This window comes from Marmota marmota, unplaced genomic scaffold (assembly GCF_001458135.2).
Source record: "Marmota marmota marmota unplaced genomic scaffold, marMar, whole genome shotgun sequence".
Classification (NCBI taxonomy): Eukaryota; Metazoa; Chordata; class Mammalia; order Rodentia; family Sciuridae; genus Marmota; species Marmota marmota.
In genome coordinates, this window is record NW_025999991.1 from 10,889,829 (window position 1) to 10,914,899 (window position 25,071).

The following is a 25,071-nucleotide window of genomic DNA, read 5'->3' on the forward strand; positions in this document are numbered from 1 at the left end:
GGTTGGCGTGATGACTGGGAAGTGGGGCTGGCACATGGCAAGGACTGGCGCAGCCCTTCCGCCTGGCTGCAGGGCCAGCCCAGCGCTGACTCGGGGCCGCCTGCAGAGCTGCGGTCGCCTCCGGGCTGCTGTGCTGCCTTTCCTTGTCATGGCTCTGGAATTGCCAGAAGTCACCTTGGGAAGAGGGAGCGGCGGTTCTGTCCGCAGGAAAGAACTGATGGTGAGGGTTATAAAAGATGGGTTTAGAGACAGGGTGGTGGGTGGCTGTTTGGGGAAGTAAGCAGGAATAGGAACAGAACTCCACCCATGTTGAGAGCCAGGCCCGTTGTGTTAGAAGATAAAATTGGTTTGGATGGGTGCTCTGAGCCCCCTGGCTCCTGGGGCTCATCCCTGCTTGTTTCTGAACAGGGACACCAGAGTGCAGCCGCCTTGAATACAGCACTTCCTCTCCCGGGCGTTTGAGTCAGGAGGCAGGGCTCATCTCCAGACCGCTCGTGCTGTGGGAGGGCTCGCCAGTCGGAAAGCTTTCCTGTTAAAACTACTAATGGGGACAATGCTGATTTCTAGAAAATATTTTGAAGTATAATCATACACAATGATTCTTAGATCTAGCTGTGCAGCAGAATCGTCTGTTTGTTTTGTTTTAAAAAAAATGGATTCTTAGGACACAAGCTAGCCTCAGACATCTATGAGAGGGACTTCAGAATCCATGTTTTCATCTAGTCCTTGAGCTGGTGATCACGTACCTTCACAGTGATCATCCTGTTTAAATCTGTTTGAATGTCTAGGTCCCTGTATCTAAAATACATACCTCTTTCCACCTTCCCCTCTACATCAGCCCTCCGTCCCCTGCCGTCCATCACACCTGCCCACCCTTGGACCCACCATCTACCCACCCACCCACCCTCCCGTCCACTATCGATCCATTATCCATGCACCCCATTCACCCACTTGTGCACTCACTCACCCGTCTGTCCACCTGCCCATCCATCCCTCTGTCCATCCATTCATCCCCAACCATCCACCCAGCAGCCTTCACCCTTCATGCACCTGCACACCGCCCTTCCCTCCGTCGTATCCCGTCCACACATCCGTTCACCAAGAAGCAAAGCGAACACCTTCTCTTTGTGTGTCAGGTACACTAGGCTCTGAAGACAGCGAGCACCAGAGACCAGGGCAGGTAAAAGTTCTGCCCCACAAAACTTCTTTCCTACTGGTCAAGGACGGGACGGGAGAGAAAAGTGATCAAGGACACACAGTGCTGGGCTGTGGTGTGTGTGGAGGAGAGAACTGAGCCCGAGAGGGTGCCCCGGAGTGGGGCTGGGCTTGGACTCAGGTAGAATGGCTGGGGATGCGGGTCTTGTGGGAAGAGCCAAGGACACTAGAGTTGGCTCACAGCGCCCTGCTGCCCCGATAGGCTTGGACGGAGTCGGGTGGGAGGCCTGGTCCACACAGCCTCCACCACACCTTAGAGGCCCACTTCCTGGGGGTCAAGGTACCACCCACCCCTCCAGGCCTCCAGGGACTGGGAAGCTGGGCTGCAGAGCATGTGGGGCCAGGCTCCTGCTGACTGGCCACTCACCCTTCTTGTCTCTTTCCTCCAGAGCACTACGGTTACGCACCCTCCAGCACCAGCTCTGCCCTGCCACTGCCCGCGGCACACACCTCCTTGGCAGCCCCATGCCATGACCTCCAGACAGCCACTCCCGGCATTTCAGCCGTTCCTACAGCTGGGCACCCCTCGGGGTATGGAGGGGCTGTGGACAGTGGGCCCGCAGGGTACTTTCTGTCTTCTGGCAACACCCGGCCCAACGGGGCCCCAGCTCTGGAGAGCCCCCGGATCGAGATCACCTCGTACCTGGGCCTGCACCACGGCAGCAGCCAGTTCTTCCACGATGTGGAGGTGGAGGACGTGCTTCCCAGCTGCAAGCGGTCGCCGTCCACTGCCACCCTGACCCTGCCCAGCCTGGAGGCCTACAGAGACCCCTCCTGCCTGAGCCCGGCTAGCAGCCTGTCCTCCAGGAGCTGCAACTCCGAGGCCTCGTCCTACGAGTCCAACTACTCGTACCCGTATGCGTCCCCCCAGACGTCCCCGTGGCAGTCGCCCTGCGTGTCCCCTAAGACAACAGACCCCGAGGAAGGCTTTCCCCGAGGCCTGGGTGCCTGCCACCTGCTGGGCTCCCCCCGACACTCCCCGTCCACTTCTCCCCGCACAAGCATCACCGAGGAAAGCTGGTTGGGTGCCCGCAGCTCCCGGCCCACATCTCCCTGCAACAAGCGCAAGTACAGCCTCAATGGCCGGCAGCCCTCCTGCTCCCCGCACCACTCGCCCACGCCGTCCCCACACGGCTCCCCCCGGGTCAGTGTGACTGAGGACACCTGGCTTGGCAACTCCACCCAGTACACCAGCTCGGCCATCGTGGCGGCCATCAACGCCCTGACCACTGACAGCCTGGATCTGGGCGAGGGGGTCCCCATCAAGTCCCGAAAGACCACCCTGGAGCATGTACCCTCCGTGGCACTCAAGGCGGAGCCCACTGGGGAGGAGCTGGGTGTGACCCCGCCCACGTCCGACCTGCCGCCCGAGGAGTTCACCTTCCAGCCCCTGCGGAAGGGCCCCTTCTGTGAGCAGTACCTGTCGGTGCCACAGCCCCCCTACCAGTGGGCCAAGCCCAAGTCGCTGACCCCTGCGACCTATGTGAGGTGAGTGGCAGTGGAGACCGGGTGGGCTCTTCCTCCTCACAGGGCAGGAAGGGTGGTGCTGACTTGGGATGCTCCCGGCCTCTGGAGCTTGGTCTGCCGCGGCCCCTGCTGCCTCCCTGGACCTCCACCTGCCTGCTCTGTGCACTTAGGGTGCTTCCCGAGAGCCCATCAGGTTCCCCTTTCCACAGGATGTCTGTGGGATGGGGCCTGCCCTGACGGCCTCATGTGACTCGGTCATTTGCAAAGGCCCTGATTGGGTTGGGGTCAGATTCACAGGTCCAGGGCAGGGGGAGACGTCAACCTACGAGTTCTGGGGACACATTGTGGTGAGCTCATGCGCACAGCGTGTTTCCCGTGAAGCACCTCAGCAGGCCCCGCCTGTGTGCACGCCTGCTGCTCACCCACTTCCTCTCTCCGCCTTAATTGCCGTCACCTCCTCGGGGGGCAGATGGGACCTCAGCTCAACAATCCCCCAGAGCAGCCACCTCGCCAGCATTGGTGAACAACACAGCCGCCTCCTCCCAGGAGACGGCTCTGCTCGCTGGCGGGCTGGCAACAGGGAGCTCAAGTGTGTGCCAAACTCCGGTCTTGAGTTGCTGTTTTTTCTCTTTAACGGGGTACGGGCTCCCTGGGGCCCACTTCACCAGCCCCGAGCTCTTACTTCTGACTGAACAGCTTTCCCGACAGGTGGGCTGCTCGCGTCCCTGGCAGGGTGCTTTGGGCTCCAGCAGTTTTATCTAAGGCGTGAAAACGTTGCCCAGGCCAGGGAGGGCCAGGTGTCTGACGTCAGGACTGGAGCCTCGTCCCCAGGCAGGGGGGTTGTGACTCCCAGGGGTCCTGCCTGCAGCCCAGGGCTGTCCAGGCCGTGCCCTTCTGTCTGTTTCTTGATGCCTTTCCATCAGGGGATCCTGAGGCAGGCCTGGGGTGGGACCCACCTGGGACCCACCCCCACCCATCTTCAGCGGTGCTTGCCCCCTTGGTAGGTGCCCAGGGAGGCCACTGGGCACAGAAGTCCTCATCTCCAGGGCCCTCTCCGCCACAGTGCAGCCACAGGCCATGGCCAGGGAGACCTGCAGGGGACGGTGCTGCTGAGACCCCTGAGAATCTGTGGCAAAGGAAGAGTGTAAGAGCTGATGACCACTGAGCACCCGGATGGGCCCCGTCTCCCCACCAGGGGCTGCAGGCTGGCTGGGGGCCTGGGGAGAGGAGCGCACTCCCGCGCTTCCTGACCCGCACCAGCTCCTTGCCACCTTCTCCGCATCTCTCTTCACTCTTGGGAGCTTTAAATGGCTAGTGACCCAGCATTTTCATAAAAATGAGTATCTTGGGACCAAGGGTTAATTCTTAATATGGGGAATCTAAAAGCTCCAAGTGGAAGCATTTAAACAACATAAGAACTGTACCTGGGATTGTGGCTCAGTGGTGGAGTACTCACCCAGCATGTGCAAGGTGCTGGGTTCCATCCTCAGCACCACATAAAGATAAATAAAATGAAGGTATTGTGTCCAACTACAACTAAGAGATTGTTTCTAAAAACTCCAAGAACTATCAGTGCTTGCTGCACTCTTACAGTTTGTGCTGGACTCAAAATAAGACTATTTCAACCCAAGTGGTCTCTGCAGGTTATGGCCTGCATCTCAGACTGCGAGGGGCACTGTCCCTCACCGTGGACTCGGTGATCTCCGAGGACCAAGGGAGGAGGAATGTGACTACCTCCCTGGGCACAGGCAGCCTTAAGAAGCCATGAAAAGTCAGTTCAGGCGAACCTGCTTGCCAGCATGCTGGGCTGCCATGGCCAGGCACCCAGGCTGGGGACCAGGTGGCTCTAGAAAGGACCCTCCTCCCCAGAGCACTGTGCTGGAGAGAGAGGCCAGGGTGTCACAGGGCCAGCTCCTCAGCAGAGTCCTCTCCCTGGCTTGCAGATGCCACTGTCTCCTGGTGTCCAGATGTCCCCCCTTCTTATGACACCAGTCTGTTGGACCCAAACCCACCCTGGTGACCTCCTTTTAACTTGGTCACCTCTTTAAAGGCTCATCTCCAAATCCAGCCACATTCTGAGTGCTGGGGGTTAGGACTCTCATGTAGGCGTTTGGGGGACACAGTGCAGCCCCTGGCTGCCTGGCTCACTATCCCAGGGAAACAGCGGTGCCACACCACGTGGGTCCTCAGCAGCAGCATCCTCAGGAGCCTTGGCATTTCTAGTGGCTGGCATCCACCCTCTGCCTGTCCCAGACTGGCCTGGGCGCAGTGTTGGGTGTCCTTGCCTGAGCTCGGCTTGGCACACCAGCAGTGCTCTGCGGCCATGTGACTCCTACCTGTCCTCTTGGCCACAGGGCTCGCCTGACGAGGTGTGATGCTCATAACGTTTCTGGGGATCAGTGCAAGCACACACAATGCGGAAGGTACCAGACTCTCAAGGGGTTGGGTTTCACCTCTTCCCACCCTTTTGGTTCCACCCCAGAATATGTTTCCTGGTCCCCTACAGTGCATCTCCCTAGACCTTGTCAGTCGCTGTTCTAGGGCAGCTGGAGGCCACGGGGGAGATGAGATGTGCATATGCCCCATCAGCGACAGGGAGCCGCCAAACTCCTGCCCTGGAGTGCTGGGCGCGTGGGCACGACCAGGCAGTGAGCGTGGCTGAGTGGCCCTGGGGTACTGTGTGCTCTCTCCTCTGCAGGCGTGGGGAGAAAATCCTCCCCCACGGGCCCTTCCTGGGGTGCCGGGTCTCAGCTCTTTGGTCTGTCCCATGTTTAAGGAGCTTAGGGTGGAAAGTGCCATGTTCATGTTCTCCAAGGAGCTAGATGTTCTGCAGACATTCACCTTTTGGGGTCTTTTTATGGCACCCTCTCTTCCATGCAGAGCACCCCAGAGGTCCCTCAGCATTCAATTCTTATGACAGCCAAAGAAATGATCTGTGAAACTAGCAAGAATATTGGTCAAGAATTTAAATGGTTTTTTACAGTTTAGCTGAAAGTCGCTGAAACTTGAGAAACCATCACAGAAAGCTGTGGGACTTGAGGCAGCCTCCTCTTCCCGTGAATTCTGAGAGTTCTCGTCTCTCTCCCATCGTCAGACTCAGGCCAGGCTGCCCCAGGGGAGCAGGGCTCCCTCCACCCTGCGCCTTCCACGGGGAAGACAGCACAACAGTGAGCTTCACCAGAGCCAGAGGGCTTTCGCGAGGCACGGAGTGCAGGTGGGATCTCCTGGGCAGCAGCACTGGGAGGGGACATCAGGCGCTTGTCCCTGGCCAGGAAGGGCCTGTGTCTAAACACCTGTGACAGAGATGCCAGCTTACATTCTGGGTATTTCCAAATATAATTTTCAGATGGTCACTCTCAGGAATATCTACACTTACCTAAAGGAACTAAATCTCACAACCGTCTGTCCATCCAGGCCATCCTGTCACCTCACAGTGCATGTCCCAGCCTCTGGTGCCCCAGCGTCTCCCGCCCTCAGCTTGCCTGGGAAGAGGAGAGTTGCTTGGGGAGTTCAGATGGAAAGGCGCTGACTCTGGAAAAGCAGAAGTGTTTTAATCTTGTGTCTTTGCAGCCAGCAACCCATCTGTTGAGCTGGATTCTTGGGCATGAGCCTTGCTCTGTTAAAGGCATGGGGCTTCTGAGGGGCAGGGCAGGTGGGTGAGCAGCCTTCTCTCCGTTTGCCAGGTTCAGAGGGCCAGACGCAGGTGCACCTCTGCTCGGTGAGTGCCTGTTTGTCCTTCCCTGGGTTTGGGCTGTCGTGTTGGAGGTCTCTGTGAGTTTGGTAGCTTTGAGGCTGTGCACAGGGTGAGTTTCAGGTCTGATAAGACCCTGGCTTCTCAGTGGTAAAAAGATCAGCCTGCAGGTGGATAACTTTTTCCAAACATAAGCCCCTTACACTCAGGGATTTCTGCAGAAACAGGATACCTGCTGTGCTTGTGGCCCTGGTGTTCATGCAGGCCTGGGGCAGGCAGGTGTTGGAAAGAGGCAAGGCTCCTGTGGGCTCCCAGACCCTGGGATGAGCGGCCCAGCTTCTGGCCTTGGTGTCCAGCTGGACTGTCCAGCTCTGATGTCTGAGGAGAATGTAGCACATCCCCAGGCATTGGTGGCCCCTTGGGAGGCTGCAGCATAGGGGGCTTCTCCAGAGCACGTAGGTTCTCAGGAAGTACTGGCCAGCAAGGCCACCTCGGTGCCTCCACTGTGGGCCAAGGGATGCGGGCATCACCTCTTTAGTGATGGCTAGCACTGAAGTTGGGGACGTGAGCCTGCCCTGTGGTTTGCAGCCCACTTTCAGGCCAGGGCATGGCCATCATGTAAGCCTACTCACTGCCATCCCCAGGACCTGTGTGTATGAGCCCTGCCCTGTCCTGGGAGGGAACCTGATGCCCGGCTCAAAGCCTGCATTGCTGCCAGCTGGTCTTCCTTGCAGAAGCCTGGCCGTGGCACCCTGTCCTCTTGTCTCAGGGGCTCTCTGGGCCTCCCCCCTTAGCTCTTCGTAGTCACTGAGCTCAGTGGTAACAGAAGTCCTGATCGAGTGCCTGGGAAGATGGTCCTATTGCTGGACCCCCCCGCCCCCCCCGTGTGAGGCTGGGGCCGCCTCTCTTGGCAGGTGGGCTGCTCCATGATGCCCAGGAGGAGTCCTGCTGGGAGGGACGGGAGCTCTGCAGGCTTGGGTGTCAGGCTCACCCTGCACATGCTCAGTGTGGCCTCTGCTGTCCCTGCCCAGTGTTGGTGAGGGTGCCACCATCCTCCTGAGGTTGGGGCTACACTGCAGCTCAGGGTGGGGGTGGAGGGCAGTCTCTGGGATGCAGCTTCATCCTTCCTTCCTGGCAGCCCGTGGAACCTGGTGTTCCTGGGCACAGTAGGGAGCGCAGGGGCTCTTCCCTGGCTGTGGGAAGATGCCCTCGCCGACACATCCACCCCTCCTGGCACTCTGCGTGTCAGATGGCATCAGGTCTCTGCACAGCCACTGACCACCAAGGGCAGCAAGGTCAGAATCAGGGCTCCGTAAGGGCCCCCAGTTAATAACCCCTAGAGTTGAACGTGTGCCTGAGATGAGCTAACTGTGTGCCTGTGCCCCGACACCATCTCTGGGGGTCCCTGACTCGTTGGGGGCCAGTGGGGATGGCTTTACCACCAGCCCTGGGAGGCTGTGGGCAGCAGAGGGATGGGAGTGACCTGCACTGTGAGGCAGCACAGCAAGGTCTGTGGGGGCCCAGCAGGGACAGCACCCCTGAAGAAGGGGCTTTTCAGGGCCTCCGACGGGCAGGGCACAGGGGCTGCATGTGGAGCCCCAGGCGTGGCACTGAGCCCACTCCGCTTCCTGACCTGCGGGGGCACAGCCTCCTCCCTGCTGGGCTCCCGTGGGTGTGGGCTGTGTGTGAAGTGCTGACTCTTGGCTGAAGGGTCAGCTGACGGTGCAGCTAAGAGGCTGTGCCTGATGAACCCGGTTCTTCCAGCGTCTCAGAGGAGAAAGGGGACTCCCAAAGAGGGCCAGAGAGGGCAGGCAATTACATGATGTCTTTGCATTCATCCCGAAGTCCACCCATGAACGCCTGGAGTCATGCTAGTCTCATAAGGATCCAGGAGCCATGCTGTGCTCAGGAGGGCTGGTGGCCATGCTGGTCCGGCTCACGCCCAGGCGTGATTTCCCAAACTCAGAGCCCCCAGCAGGGAGGAAATGTGCACACTGTGTGTGCCAGTGACCACAGACAGACACTGGGCTCCTGCTCAGGTTTCCAGCTGAGGAGAGAGGCAGTCGGTGGGAATCGGGGGCCTGCAGCCCAGTTAATGTGGGTGGACACATGGACCCAATGTTGTGACCTCTAAAGCTAGACTCTCAGAGACAAAGTAGTGGAGCTATCTCTAGTGTTTCTTGGGGTCTGGAGCAAAAGGGGTCTTATCTACCATAGTGGATCTTCCTTTTGGTGATCCCTTCTAAAACATCTCCTGGATGCTGTGGTTGGACACACAGTCTTGTTGGTGTTGATAGAGTGGCTGCAGCTGCCTTTGGATGTAGGTGCTTCCTCTAGACTCCAGAGCATAGCTGCTTGCCCTGCCTTGCCTTTGGGATTCCCATCCACATGTGTGGGGAGAGAGAGGAAGGCCCTGGACCCCGCACCGTCTCTGATTTTTGCCCATCTAAGATACCACAGGGACGTGCTGGTCCGACCCAGTTTGGCTCTGCAGGTGTGGGGTTCCAGTCCTGTTGGAGGGGCCTGTTTGTCCCTCCCTGGGACGTGACATCACACATGCATTCCTGGGAGGCAGTGGTGCCACAGTGTGGGCCTGGAGACTTTAGGAGTGGCCGGTCTCCTTGCCACTGCTTGCTCAAGGCGTTTCAGAGGTGGATGTCCACCTCTGCTCCTCTGCTGCTTCCAGAGCAAGACGACTCACCCCAATCACCAGGATAAGGTTGGGGCAGACCTTGAGTCACGTGGAAATGCCTATGTTACCTATGTCATTTCCACCCAGGAAGTGCGGTTGTTTCCAGAGCCCCGGGGCCGTCAGTGGGCAGTGGCTATAGTGATGACCCTGGAGCCGAGCTCTGAGGGCCCAGGAGCCCCAGGCAGCCAGTAGCATCGAAGGCCCAGGAGGCCCTGCTCCATGGTGCAGGAGCCCACCGTGGGGCCGTGTGCAAGGCCAGTGCCCTCTGCAAGGGAGGGGACTGCAGCCCTGAACAAGTCACAGGGGAGAAGCGAAGCTCTGAGGCCCCCAGAAGCGCTCTGGTTGGGCATGGTATGGTCTTGTGGGCAATGCCCGGCTCGAGGCTTGGCACCCGGCTACGCTTGGGGCTTGCCACCTGGGAGGTAGGGTCCTGCTGACACCTGGGGTGCCGGGGGTGCTGGCATGGTGGCACACAGAGGCCAGAATGAGAGGGATAGGAAGTGACACCATTCTTATTTTTAGCCAGAACCATGAAAAGGAGTCGGGCCGATGGCTACTCTTGGCAATGTCACCACGCAGGAGCTGTCCCCTGCAATGGGCTCTGCACGGACCCCTCTGCCTGGGGGTCCGTGCCGGCTCCTGGAGGAGCTGCCTCTGCCGGCTCCTGGAGCCTCTTTTGCCAGAGCGGGGAAGGCGGCTCTGAATCCAGCTGTCAGTCCTCTGTGTCGGCCACAGCCGGAACAGCAGCCGTCTCCAGGCTCTCCATCTGGGTGGCAACGTGTTCCCACAGTGGCTGGGGCACTGCCTCTGCTGCTGCTCAGGGTCACCTCTTAAGCAGAGATGCTGTTCCAAACCTGGCCTTCACTGTTAGCAGACACCCAGTTCCTCTGGAGGCCTGTGCCCTCTGAACAAGTGAGTGGCCTTTGGGAGCTTGACCGGCAGCCATCAGCCAGAGGTCCAGGAGCTGGCGTGTCTGCCTGTGCCCCTCCTGCATTTGCTCCTACGATGCTAAATTTCTTGTTCCGGTTTTCATTTGCTTTATTTTTTGTTTTCCATAAGCAACCCTCTGCAGAGGCCTGTGGTTTTAACAACATATTCCCTGAAACGGCTGAGAGGAGACTCCATGGAGGAGGTGTGGGGGGCATCAGCGCTCCAATTCCCATGGGAGTTGCTCCTCTCTCTGTCCACTCATTCACTCATCTGTCCATCTGTCCTTTTCTCTGCGGGTGATCTGCAGCCCGAGGACTGGCACTGAGACAGGCAGGGCCTCCTTGGTCTGAGAGCCTGGTTCCTTTAGTAGATGGAGGGGACTGAGCATATGAGTGTGGTATCCATTCTTTGGAACTGTGAAGGCCTAAGATGAGTTCCTTCCTGAGTCCCACCTTCCTTCCCTGGAGTAGAGCAAGGCTTGGCAGCCGTAGGCACCCTGTCTCCCGCGGCTTTGGCAGCAGGTGGACTGATGTTGGTGGGCTCTGGCTGTGCAGTGGAGGGAACCCCCACCCCACTCCAGGAGCTGTCCACAAGGGGCTCAGGTATGCCTGGGGCCCTGGGGCTCAGCCTGGCCTCTGCCCTGCTCTCCATCTGGCCCAGGTGCAGGGCAGCAGGTGAGATGGGGCTCCTCGACTGTCCACCGCTGCAGAGTGGAGCCCCTGGGGCACCCTAGTGCGTTCAGGAGAGGCGGGGGCACAGAGCAAGAAGAACATGAATTTTCCAAAGTGCTAAAGAATCTGCCTCTTGGAAGTTCTGCAGGCCCCATTTGGTGGGACCACAGAATGCAGCCAATTCCCTGAAACCCTGAATCTGTCATTTAGAACAAAAGTTTCTCCACAGACGCCTGCTGCCTGTGTTCTGCAAGTTCTGATTTGTGGCTTTGACTTCATTTACACTCCTGAGTCAGGGGAACACCCCCTCTCGGGGACAGAGACTGCCCCCTGCTAGTCTCTGTGCCGGCCTCTGGCCTCACTGCCACTCCCAATGCAGGGTGGAAACCAGGGACCTAACAGAGCCCCTGGTGTCCTGGTCATCATCCTTGGGCCCCGGGTTCTGGGAGCAGTGGGTGAGGGTCAGCCTGCACAGCTGCCATGATGGGAGGCAAGAGGCGGAGGCAGGTGGACGAGCCCCTCTGCTACGAGCCCACCCTGATGGCAGGAGGGCCAGGCTGGCCCTGCTTCTCCAGGTCCCCACTGGTGTCTCTCTGGAGTCTTGTCTCCCCTGCTGGGTGCAGAGCTGCAGCTCTGGGTAGGGAGGACAGCTGCTAGGAGCTCAGGCCACAGACACAGGGCCGCATGCCCTAGAGCTTAGAGCTTGGGACTTGTAAAGTTATCCTGATTACACAAATCAGACCCTTTGCTGTGGAGTGTTTTAGAAACACAATCGTAAAGGAAGGCAGAGCCTCCTCCTGCCCTGAGGACTACCACCCAGGTCACTTAGCCCTGTCCTCCAAGTCCTTCCTGAAGACTCTCGGGCTGCCACTTCCCAGTGGACGCTCTGAACGCATTCCAAGGCCAGTCGTTGCCCAGCCTGGCTGCTCCAAGGCATCCTGCGGCTCTCGGCAGCCTTGGCAGTGAGTCTCTCTCAAAGGCAGGAACTCATCTTGGAAGCTAACACGCCTCTTGACCCCTCAGAGCGACTGCTAGAGCAACGAGTCTTCGTTTCATTGGGCAGAGCTGGGGTCTCCCCATCTGGCCAGCAGTCACTGGGATTGGGGCGAGGGGCCACTGGCCACAGTCTTCAGGGTGGCTTGCTGTGCGCTCTGCTCTCCACTGCTCTTCTCCCTGCAGAAGTTGCAGGAGACACGTTCTGCCCCGCTGGACTTGGCCGATGGCCTCTGTCTGGGTTGGCTCTTTGGTCCCTGTATTCCCTGCTTCTCCTTTAAATCGGTGCTGCCTGGGAGCTCGCTCGGGTTCTGGGTTGGTCTGTGTTTGGCAGAGCGGCATGAACATGTCTTGGTGGTTCCGTTGATACTGCTTCTCCGCATGTTGAAGTTGGAACACCAGAGAAGCGCGCAGAGGTGAGCATATGAAGCAGGGCTTATTTAAAAAGGGGTCACATAGATCTCTCCAGCGAGCGAGAAGGGGCCGTAGCTGGTGTCCTGGTGTCCCCAGAAACGAGGTGTTCTGGCCTTTTTAGGTGAGGTGTTCTGTCCAGGATTCCTTTGTTCTCCTGCCTCCCCCCAATCTTTCTCCTTCCTGCTCACGTGACAAGGCCGGGAATGATCGGTGTGGCCAAAGGTGGGAACTGGTGGGCTGAAGGGGGACGGGCAGGTGGAGTAGACAGGGACACAGTAACCGCCTTACAGCTCCCTGGAGGGAGGGGAAATTCCTGGGACAGGTCACCTTGGCAACAGGTTGGAGCAGGGGCAGGCTCTTGATCAGATCCCTCAGGGGACAGTCTCCAACTTCCCAGACTCACTCCAATCGGCCTCCGAGATCACCTGACTTGATTTACCTCTCTACCCTGACTGCCTGAATGAGTCTAGCTTCACAGTCTGTCCTGATGGAAGGTCTGAATGACCTCGTTTTGAACCAGGAGGTGGTGGGCCACGGCACTGGTGCAGAAACCTGAGCCCTGGGCTGTGTGGCCGGCGGGTGGGCCACCCCACTCGGGAAGGGGAGGGGCCCCTCCCCAGAGGCTTGGCGGCTAGGCCCGAGAGGGCAAGGTGAGTATGGACTCGGACGCCCTGGGTAGTGGCCCGTCGTCCTGGAGATGACCTTGCATTCTGGGGCAGCAGTGCCTATGGTCCCTGCTTCCCCCTGCCTTGACTTGCTCCGGGTCCCAGCCCTTCCGTGCCGGTGGAAGGACAAGAGTAACGCGCAGAGAGCAGGGACACAGTGGGGCTTCCTCCACAAGACTAGGCACGAGAGCCCTTCTGTGCTGGCATGAGCTTGGCCTGGGGGCAGGGGGAGAGCTGGGACCCCACCCACAGTGACTCCCTGTGCCTCTCGGAGGCTGGTGCTGGCGGGGCTTGCGGAGGCCTGAGGGGGCCTCCTGGCCACGGTGCCAGGAGCTCGGGGCAGCCAGCAGTGCGCCCAGAGTGGGTGGGAAAGGGGTGTGAGGCCACTGTGCTCTCTGGTGTGGACCCCGAGGGCATGGCCCTGCCCTGTGCACCCCGGGTTCAGACATCCCTCCCCCAGGCTTCGCACCAGGAGGCTGAGGACTTTCTCAGAGAGGGGGTCTCAGCAGGGCAGTGGTCAGACTGCTCCTGCCTGCACTGCTGGCTCGGCAGCCCGCCCTCGTCCCGACAGCCCGGAGCCCACCCTTCTTGTCCCTGGGAACAGGAAAGCTGGGAGCCACACTGTTTTGCCAGCCCGAGGCCTTCAGAACTCACAGAATTGAGGAAAAATTGCTTGCGAAGAATGTTCGCTTTCAGATCTACATGTGTTTTATTACTGTGTTGTATCTCATGAGGTCCGACGATTGCATGAGTTTATGAGGCCCACATCCAGTCTATGCAGTCACGAGATCGTGCTTTATAAGTGACCTTCTGAGGAGGCCAGAGAAGGGTAACAGATACTTGTCACACCTGGTGACAGTGGCTGCTACCTCAAATGGCCTGTCCACTGCCTCTGGACAGTCAGCCCCTCTGTTGGGGGGGGAGACCAGCCTTCAGCCCGTGGGAAGTGGCATCTTGAGTAGGTCCAGGTATTTCCAGGACTTTTATCACCTGTGAATCAGACATATTTATCTTACTTATATCTGTTATTCATGCACCGCATGTGGTTTTCAGTTTTGCAAGTGTGTAAGTGTAGTAAGAAGAGGTGGACAGCAGCACAGGGGGCCCCTTCTGGGGCGTAGTGTTGGCAGAGAGTCAAGCCCACTGGGACCCCTGTGGTGCCCACTTGCAGGGGGGCGGGGCTTCATGGTGCGGGCAGGGCAGGGGCTGCGTCAGGAGCCTTGGGCTCAGAGGGGCTCCCTGATTTAATTATGCAGATATTCATATCACTGGTGTTTATAAGAGCAAAGCTCTGGGAACAACCCAAGGTTCAACAACAGAGCACTGACCATTATTGTAAATAATGAGTGTTACTGAGAACTTGTAAATCACATTCACGTAATGATTCTGTTTTTCATCAAAATGCCAAAATGCTCACAAAGTGATCTTTTAAAAGAAAAGCCAGTTACGCCGTGGCATGTGCTGTTTAGTGAAAACAGAGGCATCTCTCTTGTAGAGATACGGATCTCCCCCAACTGCAGTAGTGGCTCAGATGACAGTGTGACCAGTGGCCTTATGTGCCTGTGGGTGGTGGCCTCAGATGTTTCCTTCAGCATGGACCAAGTGGGCCTCGGCACCTGCTCAGTGTTCCCTGAGACTTTTTAAAAGACAAATTAAGTCTAAGGCGAGTCTGAAGTTCGCTGTTACGGTCCGTCCTGAGCTCAGGCCTTCAGCAGTGCTGACCATGCTGGTCAGTGTTCTGGTGGTACAGAGCTGGGCGCGGTAGACCCCAAGAGGGCCGCAGACGGGTGGCTGCCCACCTCTCTTCTCTCCAGTCTCGGGAGTGCAGGTTTGCATTTTTTTTGTTTTTGTTTTGTTTTGTTTTGTTTTTGGTGAGCTGCCAGATTCATGCTGAAAGTTTCCAACCAGAACCAACAACCTTAACTGTCTATATTACAGTCTTTATTTTGTAAGCCCCCGACTGTAAGCTGTTGGCACACTGCCGTGTAAATCTGCTCACAGAGTCCTTCTCACGTAGGAGTCGGGGAGGGTCCAGAAGCCTTCACCTTCAGGAAGCCCCTGCCTTTCCCAGGGCAGCCTGGCGCACCCCTCTCCCTCCTGCCTACCCCCCCCCCCCCGGTGTGTGTGTCTGTCTGTCTGTCCTTCCTCTGTGTCTGTCACCCTCTCTCTCTTGTTTTAGTTTCCTGGGAGGCGGGTGTAGCCCATTTCTTTTCCCTGAGAATATCTTTGCTTTCTGTAGCCAAAGGCAGTCTTTCTGTCTAGATCAAAGCTTGCTCGTGCCTGTGTATATGACACAAGTAGAGCTGGTGCCCTGGACACGGGGCTGAGGGGTACCCTGTGGGCAGTGCACCCTTTGCATGCTCGGTGCCCAACACCTGTGCCGTTTGCTGCTCAGGGGGCAGGGGTGATGGCCAGCGAATCCTCCTGCACTAAGAATCTGTGGGCCTCTCTGCTGGCCAGAGCCGCCCCCCTCCCCAGCAGCAGGTGCTCTGCCCTGAACTCCCCACGGACCGTGGAGCGACCTTGCGCAGAGGCCTTCTCCGCTCCTGGCCGAGCTCTGCTGAGCCACTCTTCCTTCCGCCCGGCAGCCTGCTGGAAACGGCGGAAACGGGGCACATGACGTGATCACCCAACACAGGAAACAGCCGCTAGCCTGGCCACAAGCTGCTGAAGGCATCACAGTGCTTCCCGCGTCAGGGCAGTGCCCTGACTGCTGTCGAGGTCCCCTGAAGCCACAGAGGCCATCGCAGCCCTGGCTCAGGTGGTGGGGGGTATTTCTGTGTGGGCTACAGATTCTCAGTGTGCCTGTGGCCCTGCATTTCAGGGTCACATTCCTGTCGTGGTGGCCCAGGCTGTGCCCACATGGTGACAAACACAGTGTCCCTTCCTGAGCTTCCAGGACTTCTCACAGCACCTTAGACTCTGATCACAGGGCAGCATCGGGCAGGAGCAGGGAGGACGCAGCGGGCAGTGCAATCTGTCCCCATCCTGGGTCTGCTGGCAGTCGTCTGTAATGTGGTGGTCCCCAGGAAGTGCCCTGGGCAGTCACCCCCAGGGCTGGGGCCCCAGAGAGGCTAGGGTGGCCTCCAGGGCCGGCTGTGGCCAAGGTGTACAGGGCGGGGCTGTGTGGCCCCGGGTGCTCTCCACTCCTACCCCACAGGGCGGAGGTTCCAGAGCACTGGCTCACCTCGGCTGTGTGTCCTCCTGTGCCGGGCTCGTGCCTCTCTGGTCTCAAGGCTCTCGGTGAGCAGGACCCTCTGTTATCAGGAGTGTCAAACAGCTCTTGCTGGTGGTGGTGAGGGACACTGACTGGGTTCCCTGCGTGGTAACCAACCGCCTCTGCTCCTTTTCAGCCCATCTCTGCCTGCCCTTGACTGGCAGCTGCCATCCCACTCGGGCCCGTATGAGCTGCGGATTGAGGTGCAGCCCAAGTCCCACCACAGAGCTCACTATGAGACGGAAGGCAGCCGGGGGGCCGTGAAGGCGTCGGCCGGAGGACACCCCATTGTACAGGTATGGCTCGGTGCGGACATTGGTGCTCCTGCATCCAGCGGGCAGCCTTGGGACAGCTGCTAACCGGGCTTTTCCCCCTCGGGTTTTAGAAAATCATTGCCTCCCACCCAGTTCTGCTGAATTTCACGTATAGTAAGTGGAGAAGTCCCATTGTCTCTTCAGTGGAGATGCCCTTGACTTATGTGGCCTTGTGTCCCAATAAGCCCCTTGTAAATGAAATACTGAAAGTCAAAGTGCACTTACCTCCCCCACCTCCCGGCCCAGCCCTCCTGACGGCAGGCTGACTGTGCCACGCCTGCGGCTGGTGCCCAGCACTGCGGCTGGGGAGGAGAAGCTGTGTTGCCTTTAGGAGGGGAGACCCGTGCCGAGCCCCCTGTGCTCCGAGCGTGCACAGTCGCACAGGGGGCTGCTTGACAGCGTGCCCAGCAGACCTCTGCATGCGCTTGGACACATGGGGTGGTGACTTTCGAACCGAGGTTGCTGCGGCCACAACGCAGAGTACTAACCACTATACGATCACGGCGAGCTACCAGGACGCCACTAGGGGTGGTGACTTTCATGGCTCTGCTCTCTCCTTGCTGAAGATTCTGCAGGATTCTGCAGAAGTGCCTGGTCACCTTCTCACCTGGCTTTTGTTGGCGATGCAGGTGCTGGGCTGCTGGCCCTGGACCCAGGGAGGCTGTTCTCACCCGCCTGCTGGGCCACATCTGAGGGAGCTGGCGAGGGGACAACCTGTAGCAGGGTCCCTGCAGGGCCAGGCTCTCCCTGTGTGGCTCTGGTGGCACTTCCTTGCCTGATTAACATCTTGGCAAAGGAAGCATCCAGTTGCCACAGACTTAGAGTGTCCAGCAGTGACAGCCAGGGAGGCATGTGGTGGCCAAGAGGGACGGTGTGAGACCCAAGCTAGTCTCTCCTCTGCTGGACATTGATTGAATCCTGGTGGCTGTGGAGGGGCCAGCACCCCCCAGCTGTGCCTGTGTGCTCCGAGGCTCAGCTCTCAGGGTGCTGCTGCTGCCGTACAGGACATCTCACAGGGCTCCAGCCACACGGAGCCTTGGAGAGCCTTTTTCTCCAGTGCCCCAACATCACAAAGCATCACACATTCCCTATGATTTGGGGAATGATGCCAGCCAGAGGGGGAGCTCGGTAGGCACCCTGTATTTCTATTTTATTCCATTTAGGTAAATAAAAAGCCTGCGAGGGCAGGAGCACGTGGAGACAAATGGCTGTTTGCCAACGCGGCAATCAACCGCCTGGAATTAGCGGGCGAGGCGCAGAAGCAAAGCACTTTAGCCGTGCTCACAGATGGTGTTAAGGTGATATTTGTGGCCCGTGTGCTTGACGCCAATTAATACCCACTCTGTTAGCTGCTTGACGTGAGAAAATGCAGGAGACATCAGCACACAGCAGCCGGCTGACATTTTAAGCCTCCACCTTCTCAGGTGGAAGCAGGTCAGATAATGCGCGTGTTCAGTTGTGCTAAATAACGACAGGCATTTACCTCCCCGTCTGGCTACGTTTTCACTGAATGGAAGTGCATTATTGCTGAATGGAAAACATATTAAAAAGGAGAGGAAATGAGTCTGTTAGAGGAGGAGGCATGGAGACAAGCAGTGGAGAAACCATGGCTGAGCACCCCCGTTTGTTCTAAATCATATCAGGGAGGGGCACTGGCCGAGAGCTGAGGGGGCAGTGGCCGCGGAGCTGGGGGACGTGAGCCTGAGCTCGGTGTGAAGGCAGAGGGTCAGGTCAGAGCTTGCTGTGCACGGCGGTTGATGGGTGGTGGTCGTGATGCTGTTCTTTGGAGGATGAAATGTTGGTGGGTGGAGAGCTCACGGACCCCTTCCCACGTCTGCTCAGGGCTCCAGAGGTGCCTGGCTGCACCGCACACCATGCCACTGCCAGCACCCAGGCAGGGCTCCCAGGCTGTCCACCGGCCCCAGCTACCATCACGGACAATGTTGAGCAACTGAGACATTTGGGAGGATTGTGAAATCGAAACGGTCATTTAAAGTGTCTTTAAAGTGAATCCTCACAATTATCTAAAACTAATTGTACATGTTGGTGGAGAGCGGCAAATCAGGGCAGGCTGGTGGTGTTTCAGCACAATGGTCCCCCAGGCCCCTGCCTCCTGAAGAAAAGGAAATGCCAGTTCTGTTGGCATTTCTCATGGTGACAAATCAGTGCTGGGAGAGCTTTCTGTGTGCCCGTGCAGGATGAACCCACATCTGTGCGGGCATGGGGCAAGCAGCAAGAGATGGGGGTGGGGGGCTTTATTTTCTTTCTTGGTCGGTGGACCACAAATTGGGTAAAAATAGAGTTTGTACATAATTACAAAACATACTAAAATAGAAAACTCTCTGTTGCCATGAACGCTCGGGGACCACAGTTTCCTTCTGTACTGTTGAGTTACTTTGGCACATCCCTCAGCCCTGCAGCCCTGACCCTCAGCCTCCTCTTGCTCTCAGAGCTGGGCACGCAGCATTGTGGCCACAGATCCCATGTTGGGGCACAGCAGCCCGTAAGCCATCTCGTGGTCAGTGGTCACCTCTGCTGCTGTGACCATTCAGATCCACCATGCACCTTGGCACCTTGGCATATTAAAAATTCCGCTCCCTTCTGGGTATACTCCAATCTTACTTTCTTTATGTTTTAAAAAATCTGTCCATAAAAACCAAAGCCCATGGTATGCAGAATGCAAACCCCCGGCAGAGCCCGAGAGGAAGACAGGAGAAGAGCAGAGGGGACCCTGTCTCTGATGCCAGGGCAGGTGTGGACGTGGCTCACCCCAGCATCCTCTCCCTACTGCAGGAGGCCAGGTGCTCAGCCCCACCCGGTGGGGGCCAGAGGTGGCAGTGCTTCAGATAGGGCAGGGCGCTGCACCTGTCCTCACCCGACGTTCCTCGAGGCTACGGAGTCCCACTGAGCCCTGGTGGGTGCGAGTACAGGACCCCTGCCCTTAGTCTAGGGGCCTTCCTGTGGCAGTGTGCCATGCTCACAGGGCTGTGCCCTTCGCCAGGGACTGCATCACTCCTGTCCTCCCATGGACCTGTCCTTGTAGCAATCTAGCAGCCACTGGCTGTGGGAGGTGAGGCCCTGGGTCTGCCTGGCCTTGGGCAAGGAGGGAGGCCTGTGGGCTCACCTGGACCTTCAACAGGCCTTTTCCTCCACAAAGAAGACGCCTGGTTCAGGCCATCCAAAAGGACTGTCTGGGACTCTGGAGGAACCTGAGGGACCTCCTGTCTTGGGCTAGCTTCTGGTCGTCAGTTCTCCTTGTCTGTCCCGGCTGCAGTGAGAGGAGCTGAGGAACCCCAGCTCTCCTGAGGTTGCGTCCTAGGGAGCACGTCCTAGAGGCCTGTGGAGGCCTCTGGGGCCTCTGCAAGGCTCTGCCCTGCAGGCAGGTAGAGCTCTGCCCGGAGGGAGTCTACTGACCTGGACCCACAGAATCCAGCTCCGTTTACCAATCACCAGAATAGCTTGCTGATAGCATCTGGCCTGCACGGGAGGCTGCTGTGCCTGAATAATTAACCACTGAAGTGAAAAGCACCCAGGACCTGGCATTTTAGGTTCATAGTTCATAACTCCTCGGTTAACCGTGGCCCATAGCTCCTGCCTGGCCCGTGGAGGGTCTGAATCAGCCACAGAGCTGGGCACAGCGGTTCCTGCCTGTGATCCCAGTGCCTCTAGAGGCTGAGGCAGGAGGACCACAAGGTCCAGACCAGCCTGGGCAACTTAGCAAGACCCTGTCTCAAAATAAAAAATAAAAAGGGCCGGGCGCAGCTCAGTGGTAGAACACCCTGGGATCAATCCCCAGCACCAACAGAACAAAACAAAACAAAACAAAAATATCAGCAGCAGGCAAGGCCAGGGCAGGTTGCGGGCAGAGACCCTGGGAGTTCCCATCTGTGGGTATGAGGTATGCACTCGGGGTATGCACAGCAGGAGAGGGTGCTGAGGATCGGGGAGCACTGGGGGTGGGCAAGGTGTCGGGGACCAGGCAGAGGCGTCCTGCTGGTGCCCCGAGCGTAGGGGATAGGTGGGGCCACCAGGCCCTTGTGGTCCTGGGAAATTTCCTCAGGCTTCTTGGTTTTAAGGCCAATTTTGCCCCCAAGGCCATGGCAGACACTTTCCCTGTCATACCAGAAACCCAGCAGCAGACAATCAAGGGATGAGGCCCCCCAGAAGGTGCCCTTGTTCTTGGATCGGTCACTTTGGCGTCTGAGTCGGGTGACTCTCAGTCACTGGGCATTGCAGGCAGCGCCTTTCCCTAGGCCCAGAGCAGGCTCTCGAGTACTCCCTGTGGGTCAGTGGCCACGGGCCTGCTCTGCCTGAGCCTCGCTCCACTTCTGTCAGGTGTCTCTGTGCGCCAGACAGGACGAGTGAGCCAGGGCTTCACAAGGGCCCAGGGAGAGTGCATGCCGGGAGCCAGTGGCCTTGGTCTGCTCCAGCCCAGCCCGGGGGGCTCCCCAGCCGAGATGCCCTGTGGACAGGAAGACGCAGCCTCACCCTGCTGTGGGCAAGCCTGCGGCCCACAGTGGGTTGCTTCTGTGGACTGGGCTCAGCCCCTGGACGGCCTCTCCTCTTGCAGGAGGTTCAGGGTGAGTGTAGCACCCTCCCGCCCCCCCACGGGCACAAAGTCAAGGGTTCGTAGAGGTGCCTTGGTCCCCTCTGCCCACACCGCTCAGTACCAGTGTTGGATCGTACCCACGAATATGGACAGATACCCAAAAGTGCTGTGAGGAAGACCCTGGTCACCCCAAAATGCATGGTTCCCTGTCCTGCTCCTCCCAGGAGCAAAGCCCCAGTGTCCCACAGCAGTGCACCAGGTGCCAGGGACGGTCCAGTGGCAGCTCTCACCAAGTCCACGCCATCACCATGGGCAGCAGTAACGCCTGGGAAGGCAGGTGGTCCAGAGGGCTCCCAGCATGGCTTCCAGACACACCTTGTCCCAGAGGGGGATGTGGAGATGAGCTGAGGTCCTCACTGCCAGAACCTGCCTCGCAGCAGAGTCCACGCAGAGCTGGGCACGGAGCCCCGTCCAGAGCATGGGTCCCAGCCCGTGTCCTCAGCCAAACCTCCAAACTCTGGAGCACCAAGAGAGTCGAGAATGAGCCCGACTGAGTGCAGACCTTGCTAATGACTTTCCTTAACCCTGAAACGTCCACACACTGTGGGTGGTTTTCCTGAGTCTTCTCTGAGGGCAGAACCCTCTCCAGGTGGTTTCTGAGTGGGGGTGTGGGTGCAGGCCCACTGGGACCCCTCAACGCCCCGCAACCCTGCTTCGTGTCAGTGGGACAGGCAGCTTCTCTGGGCCCAGATGAGAGTCAGCATCTGAGTGAAGGCCACAGCAGGGACGTCCCCAGCTGGCCCTCTCTTGTGCCATGTGCAGGCTTCTTCCATGTGGAACTGTGGCCTCCCTGGGCCGCCCTGCAGGGGCTCTTGCAAGGGTTCCTCCGAGAACCTCTGGCAGCCTCAGGGGCACCGTCTGCCCGTGGACAGCTGTTAGGCGTAAAGAGTTTGTCCTGTGGGCGCGAAGCTGTGTTGTGGAGAGTGCTGTCTTGCATGGCCTGCAGGGGGCATTCTTCTGAACCTGTTTTGTGGCTCCTTCCAGGCTGCCAGGGGTTGCTGGGCGTGGCCAGCACCCTCTGGCCTGTGCCAGGCTTGGCCAAATGGGCTCATCATCAGCATCTGCCCCCCAAGGGAGAACACTGGACTCCTGTGTGTGGACGGAGGCCCTTTCTCTGCGTCAGTGCACATGGCAACTGGCTCTGCCGAGGTGGACAGTTGCCTCACTGGCTGTGGTGTTGGGCTTCCTCAGCAGCACCTCGTGGGCAGGGAGAGGGCAGTCAGACCATGGGCCGAGGTCCCCATGATGTGACAGAGCCTGGGTGGCATGGCAGTGCCAACACAGGGAGTCCTTTCTGAGCCTAAGTGCCTGCAGTCCCTCCCCTCCTTGTTCCTAGCCCCTCCTCGCCATCCTTGGGGACTCTGAGGGCTTCCTCTGCTCACACTGTGGACACTTGTCATGCTGCCAATCCCTTCCCTCTGTGCAAGTGAACCCACCAAACTGTGCCCCATTAGGACCTCAGAGGGTCCAGTCCCAAGAAAGACAAGGATACCTGCTGCAGGCCAGCTCTGCAGTGACGGCCCTGCTCAGGGCCGTGGGGGTCAGGAGCTGGCCTCCCTGAGTGCCTGGGCATCCCTCACGGCTCGCTGCACATGGGGCCAGCCGCCCTGCAGCAGCTCTGTCCTGTGTGTGGGGAGTTGGCGGGGAGTCACCCTGGAGCCTGGGGGTCTTTCAGGGGCAGAGGAGCAGGTGCCCTTTCCCACATTGTCGGGCCTGCCCTGCCAGCTCTTGGACTCCTTTCTGTGCCCCTCAGAGAAGAGCTGTGCAGTCCTGAGTGGGTCCTGTTGCCCAGGGAGGGTAGGTCCTCACGCCACAGGCCGTGGGCCCCTGGCTCCTGGCATGGGGAGGTTCCAGAACCTGCAGTGGACCTCCCTGGTGGGCCCCGAGGGCTCTGTCTCTGGATCACTCTTTGCTAGGCAGAAGGGGGCTTCTCTGCGTGTTGTTAGTTAGAGATGTGGATGCAGAGCTTCAGTGCAGAGCCTTCCTCAGTCCAAGGCTCCCGCCGTCCCTCCCTCCTGATGCTCCCTCCTGCTTCTGTGCCTGCTGGGTCCCGGGCGCTGCTGGCAGAGGAGTCTGTGTTGGTCGGGAGGCCTGGCCGCCTGCTGGCCCCTAGCTGGAGCTTGGTTGCCTTTGGTGGGGGCGGAAGAGGCTGCCCACACGTAGGCCGGCCCAGGGACCTGCATCCCTGCCCCCAGGGAGGCTTCCAGGTGGGGTGGACCAGCCACTGTTCCACCTGCCCGGAGCCCCAGGACCCTGAGGCCTGCACAACTCCCCAGCCTTGCTCAGGTTCCCCTGGTCAATGCGAGGGGCTGAGAACTGAGCCATGGAGGGACGCGCCCTGGCTGAGCTTTGCCCAGGGTGTGGCTCTTCCTTCGCTCCTCAGCCTCTCCACCTCAGCCCTGGCAGGAGTCGGCCCTGTGCCATGGTCCCCTTGGTGCTCCATGCACAGGTACAGATGGGTACATTCTCAGGAAGATCCCCAGAGTGCTGGGTGAGGGGCACCAGGGCTCCTCCCGGGGCGCCCTGGCTGAGTGATGTTTCCACAGATCGGGGTTGAGGGGCTGGGAAAGTGGCAGCCTCTGGAGAAACCCGAGGTACAGAGCCAGTGAACAAGACTAGACCTCCTTGGATCGCAGCCCTTCCTTGTAGAGGAGGGCGTGATGGCGGCAGCTCGGGGGCCATCACCAGGTGCGGTGCTCCTGCCCTGACCCGTACCTTCGCACTATCTGATCTTTATTCATGAGCTTTTGTTCCTCTGGGTTCTGCCTTTGCTTGCAGCACCAAGCCATGTCATGGGATCGGCATCTGGTGGAGGTCTGAGGTCTCGACAGGACAAGGGTGTGTGGGTGTCAGGACCCTGATCTTGTGCTCTTGAGCTCCCTGCCTCCAGCCTGACGGAACACAAATGCCCTGGGAAAGGTGTCCCCTGCTGGCGCTGGGACTGACTTTGCCAGGACCCGAGAACAAAGCAGGTCTGGTCTTTAACTCTAAGAGGCCCAGCATTCAAAGCAACTGTGTGGGCGGCCGAGCCAGAGGGGAGCTGCAGGTCCCTGGAGAGGCCAGGGAGCAGCATTTCAAACCTCTCAGCTGCAGGCCAGGAGGGTGGCTGGGCCACTGGCCTGCTGTTTGGAAGCTGGGCAGCAGGGCTCCTTCAGGAGCACCAGGATGACCCTCAGGTCAGAAACTGCACCAGATCTGGGAGGCCAGTGGGGAGGGGACATGGTGGGTGGGAGGCTGGCCCAGAAGTGGTGATGCAGGCCTCGAGGCCATCTGTGTGTCAGGTGTGTCTAAGGCTCGCTCCACCTGGAATGGAATGAAATGAAACGCAGAGTTTTGTGTGAGATGCTGGGACTGAACTGAGGGTCTCACACATGCTGGAAAAGCCCTCTACCACTGAGCCGCACCCCAGCCCCCAGAGCTCTCGGAATAAGCTGAACAGTCAATTATTAGAGGCCCTGGAAGGCTTCAGCCCCCACAGGTGGGAGGACTGGACTGGTGGAAGGAAGTCCTCCGGTGGCTTGGTGGACATCACCAGCACAGGCAGCCTCTGGGTGGCCAAGCTTTTAACTGTGGTGGTGCTCATCCCATCTCCAACCCCCTCCGAAAGGCAGAGACTTCCTACAGAGGGACCAGGAGTCGGAGCAGCCTTCCTTCTGAAGGCCCGTGAGCTCGCGTGTCCTCCCTGCAGCTGTGTGTCGTGGAGCCCGCCAATCCCTGCAGGCTCACCACTTGTGCTCCCCTGCGAGCCCTTGATCCGTGTGACTGCAGCAGACCCGGTTTGTCTGTGCACATGAGTTCATACCACATATAAATTCTGGGTAAAATAACAGCATTGCTGGTGGCTCATCGCACATGTTCTTATACACACAAAAACAAATGCACCCATTTCCAAACACACACACACACTGACACACACAGTACACTTGCACACACACTCGCACACAAGCCACTCATTTGCATACACATATGCTGACACACGAGCCACTCACTTGCATACGCACACGTTGACACACAAGCCACTCACTTGCATATGCATGCGCACTGCCACACACAAGCACACTCACGCTCAAACACACATCCACAAGCACATTCACTCTTGCACACATATGCACATGTGACACACATGGTGCACACATGTATGAACATGCACACCCCCCACATAAGTTAAGTTGCCTAGCACATGTGTGCACATG

The 25,071-nt window shown here is 58.6% G+C and overlaps 1 protein-coding gene across 7 annotated transcripts in view; it reads left to right on the forward strand.

Annotated features, from left to right (window-relative positions):
• Positions 1 to 25,071, forward strand: part of Nfatc1 (nuclear factor of activated T cells 1) — a 99,237-nt gene that overhangs the window by 11,135 nt on the left and 63,031 nt on the right. For 4 of the 7 annotated variants that reach the window (XM_048806678.1, XM_048806682.1, XM_048806680.1 and 1 more), the window contains exons 2-4: positions 1,605 to 2,703; positions 3,746 to 3,826; positions 16,092 to 16,251. In XM_048806678.1, the coding sequence (XP_048662635.1) occupies positions 1,605 to 2,703; positions 3,746 to 3,826; positions 16,092 to 16,251 (1,340 nt within the window). The remainder of the gene's footprint in view (positions 1 to 1,604; positions 2,704 to 3,745; positions 3,827 to 16,091; positions 16,252 to 25,071) is intronic. The other 3 variants (XM_048806681.1, XM_015499594.2, XM_015499595.2) reach the window with 1 other exon arrangement.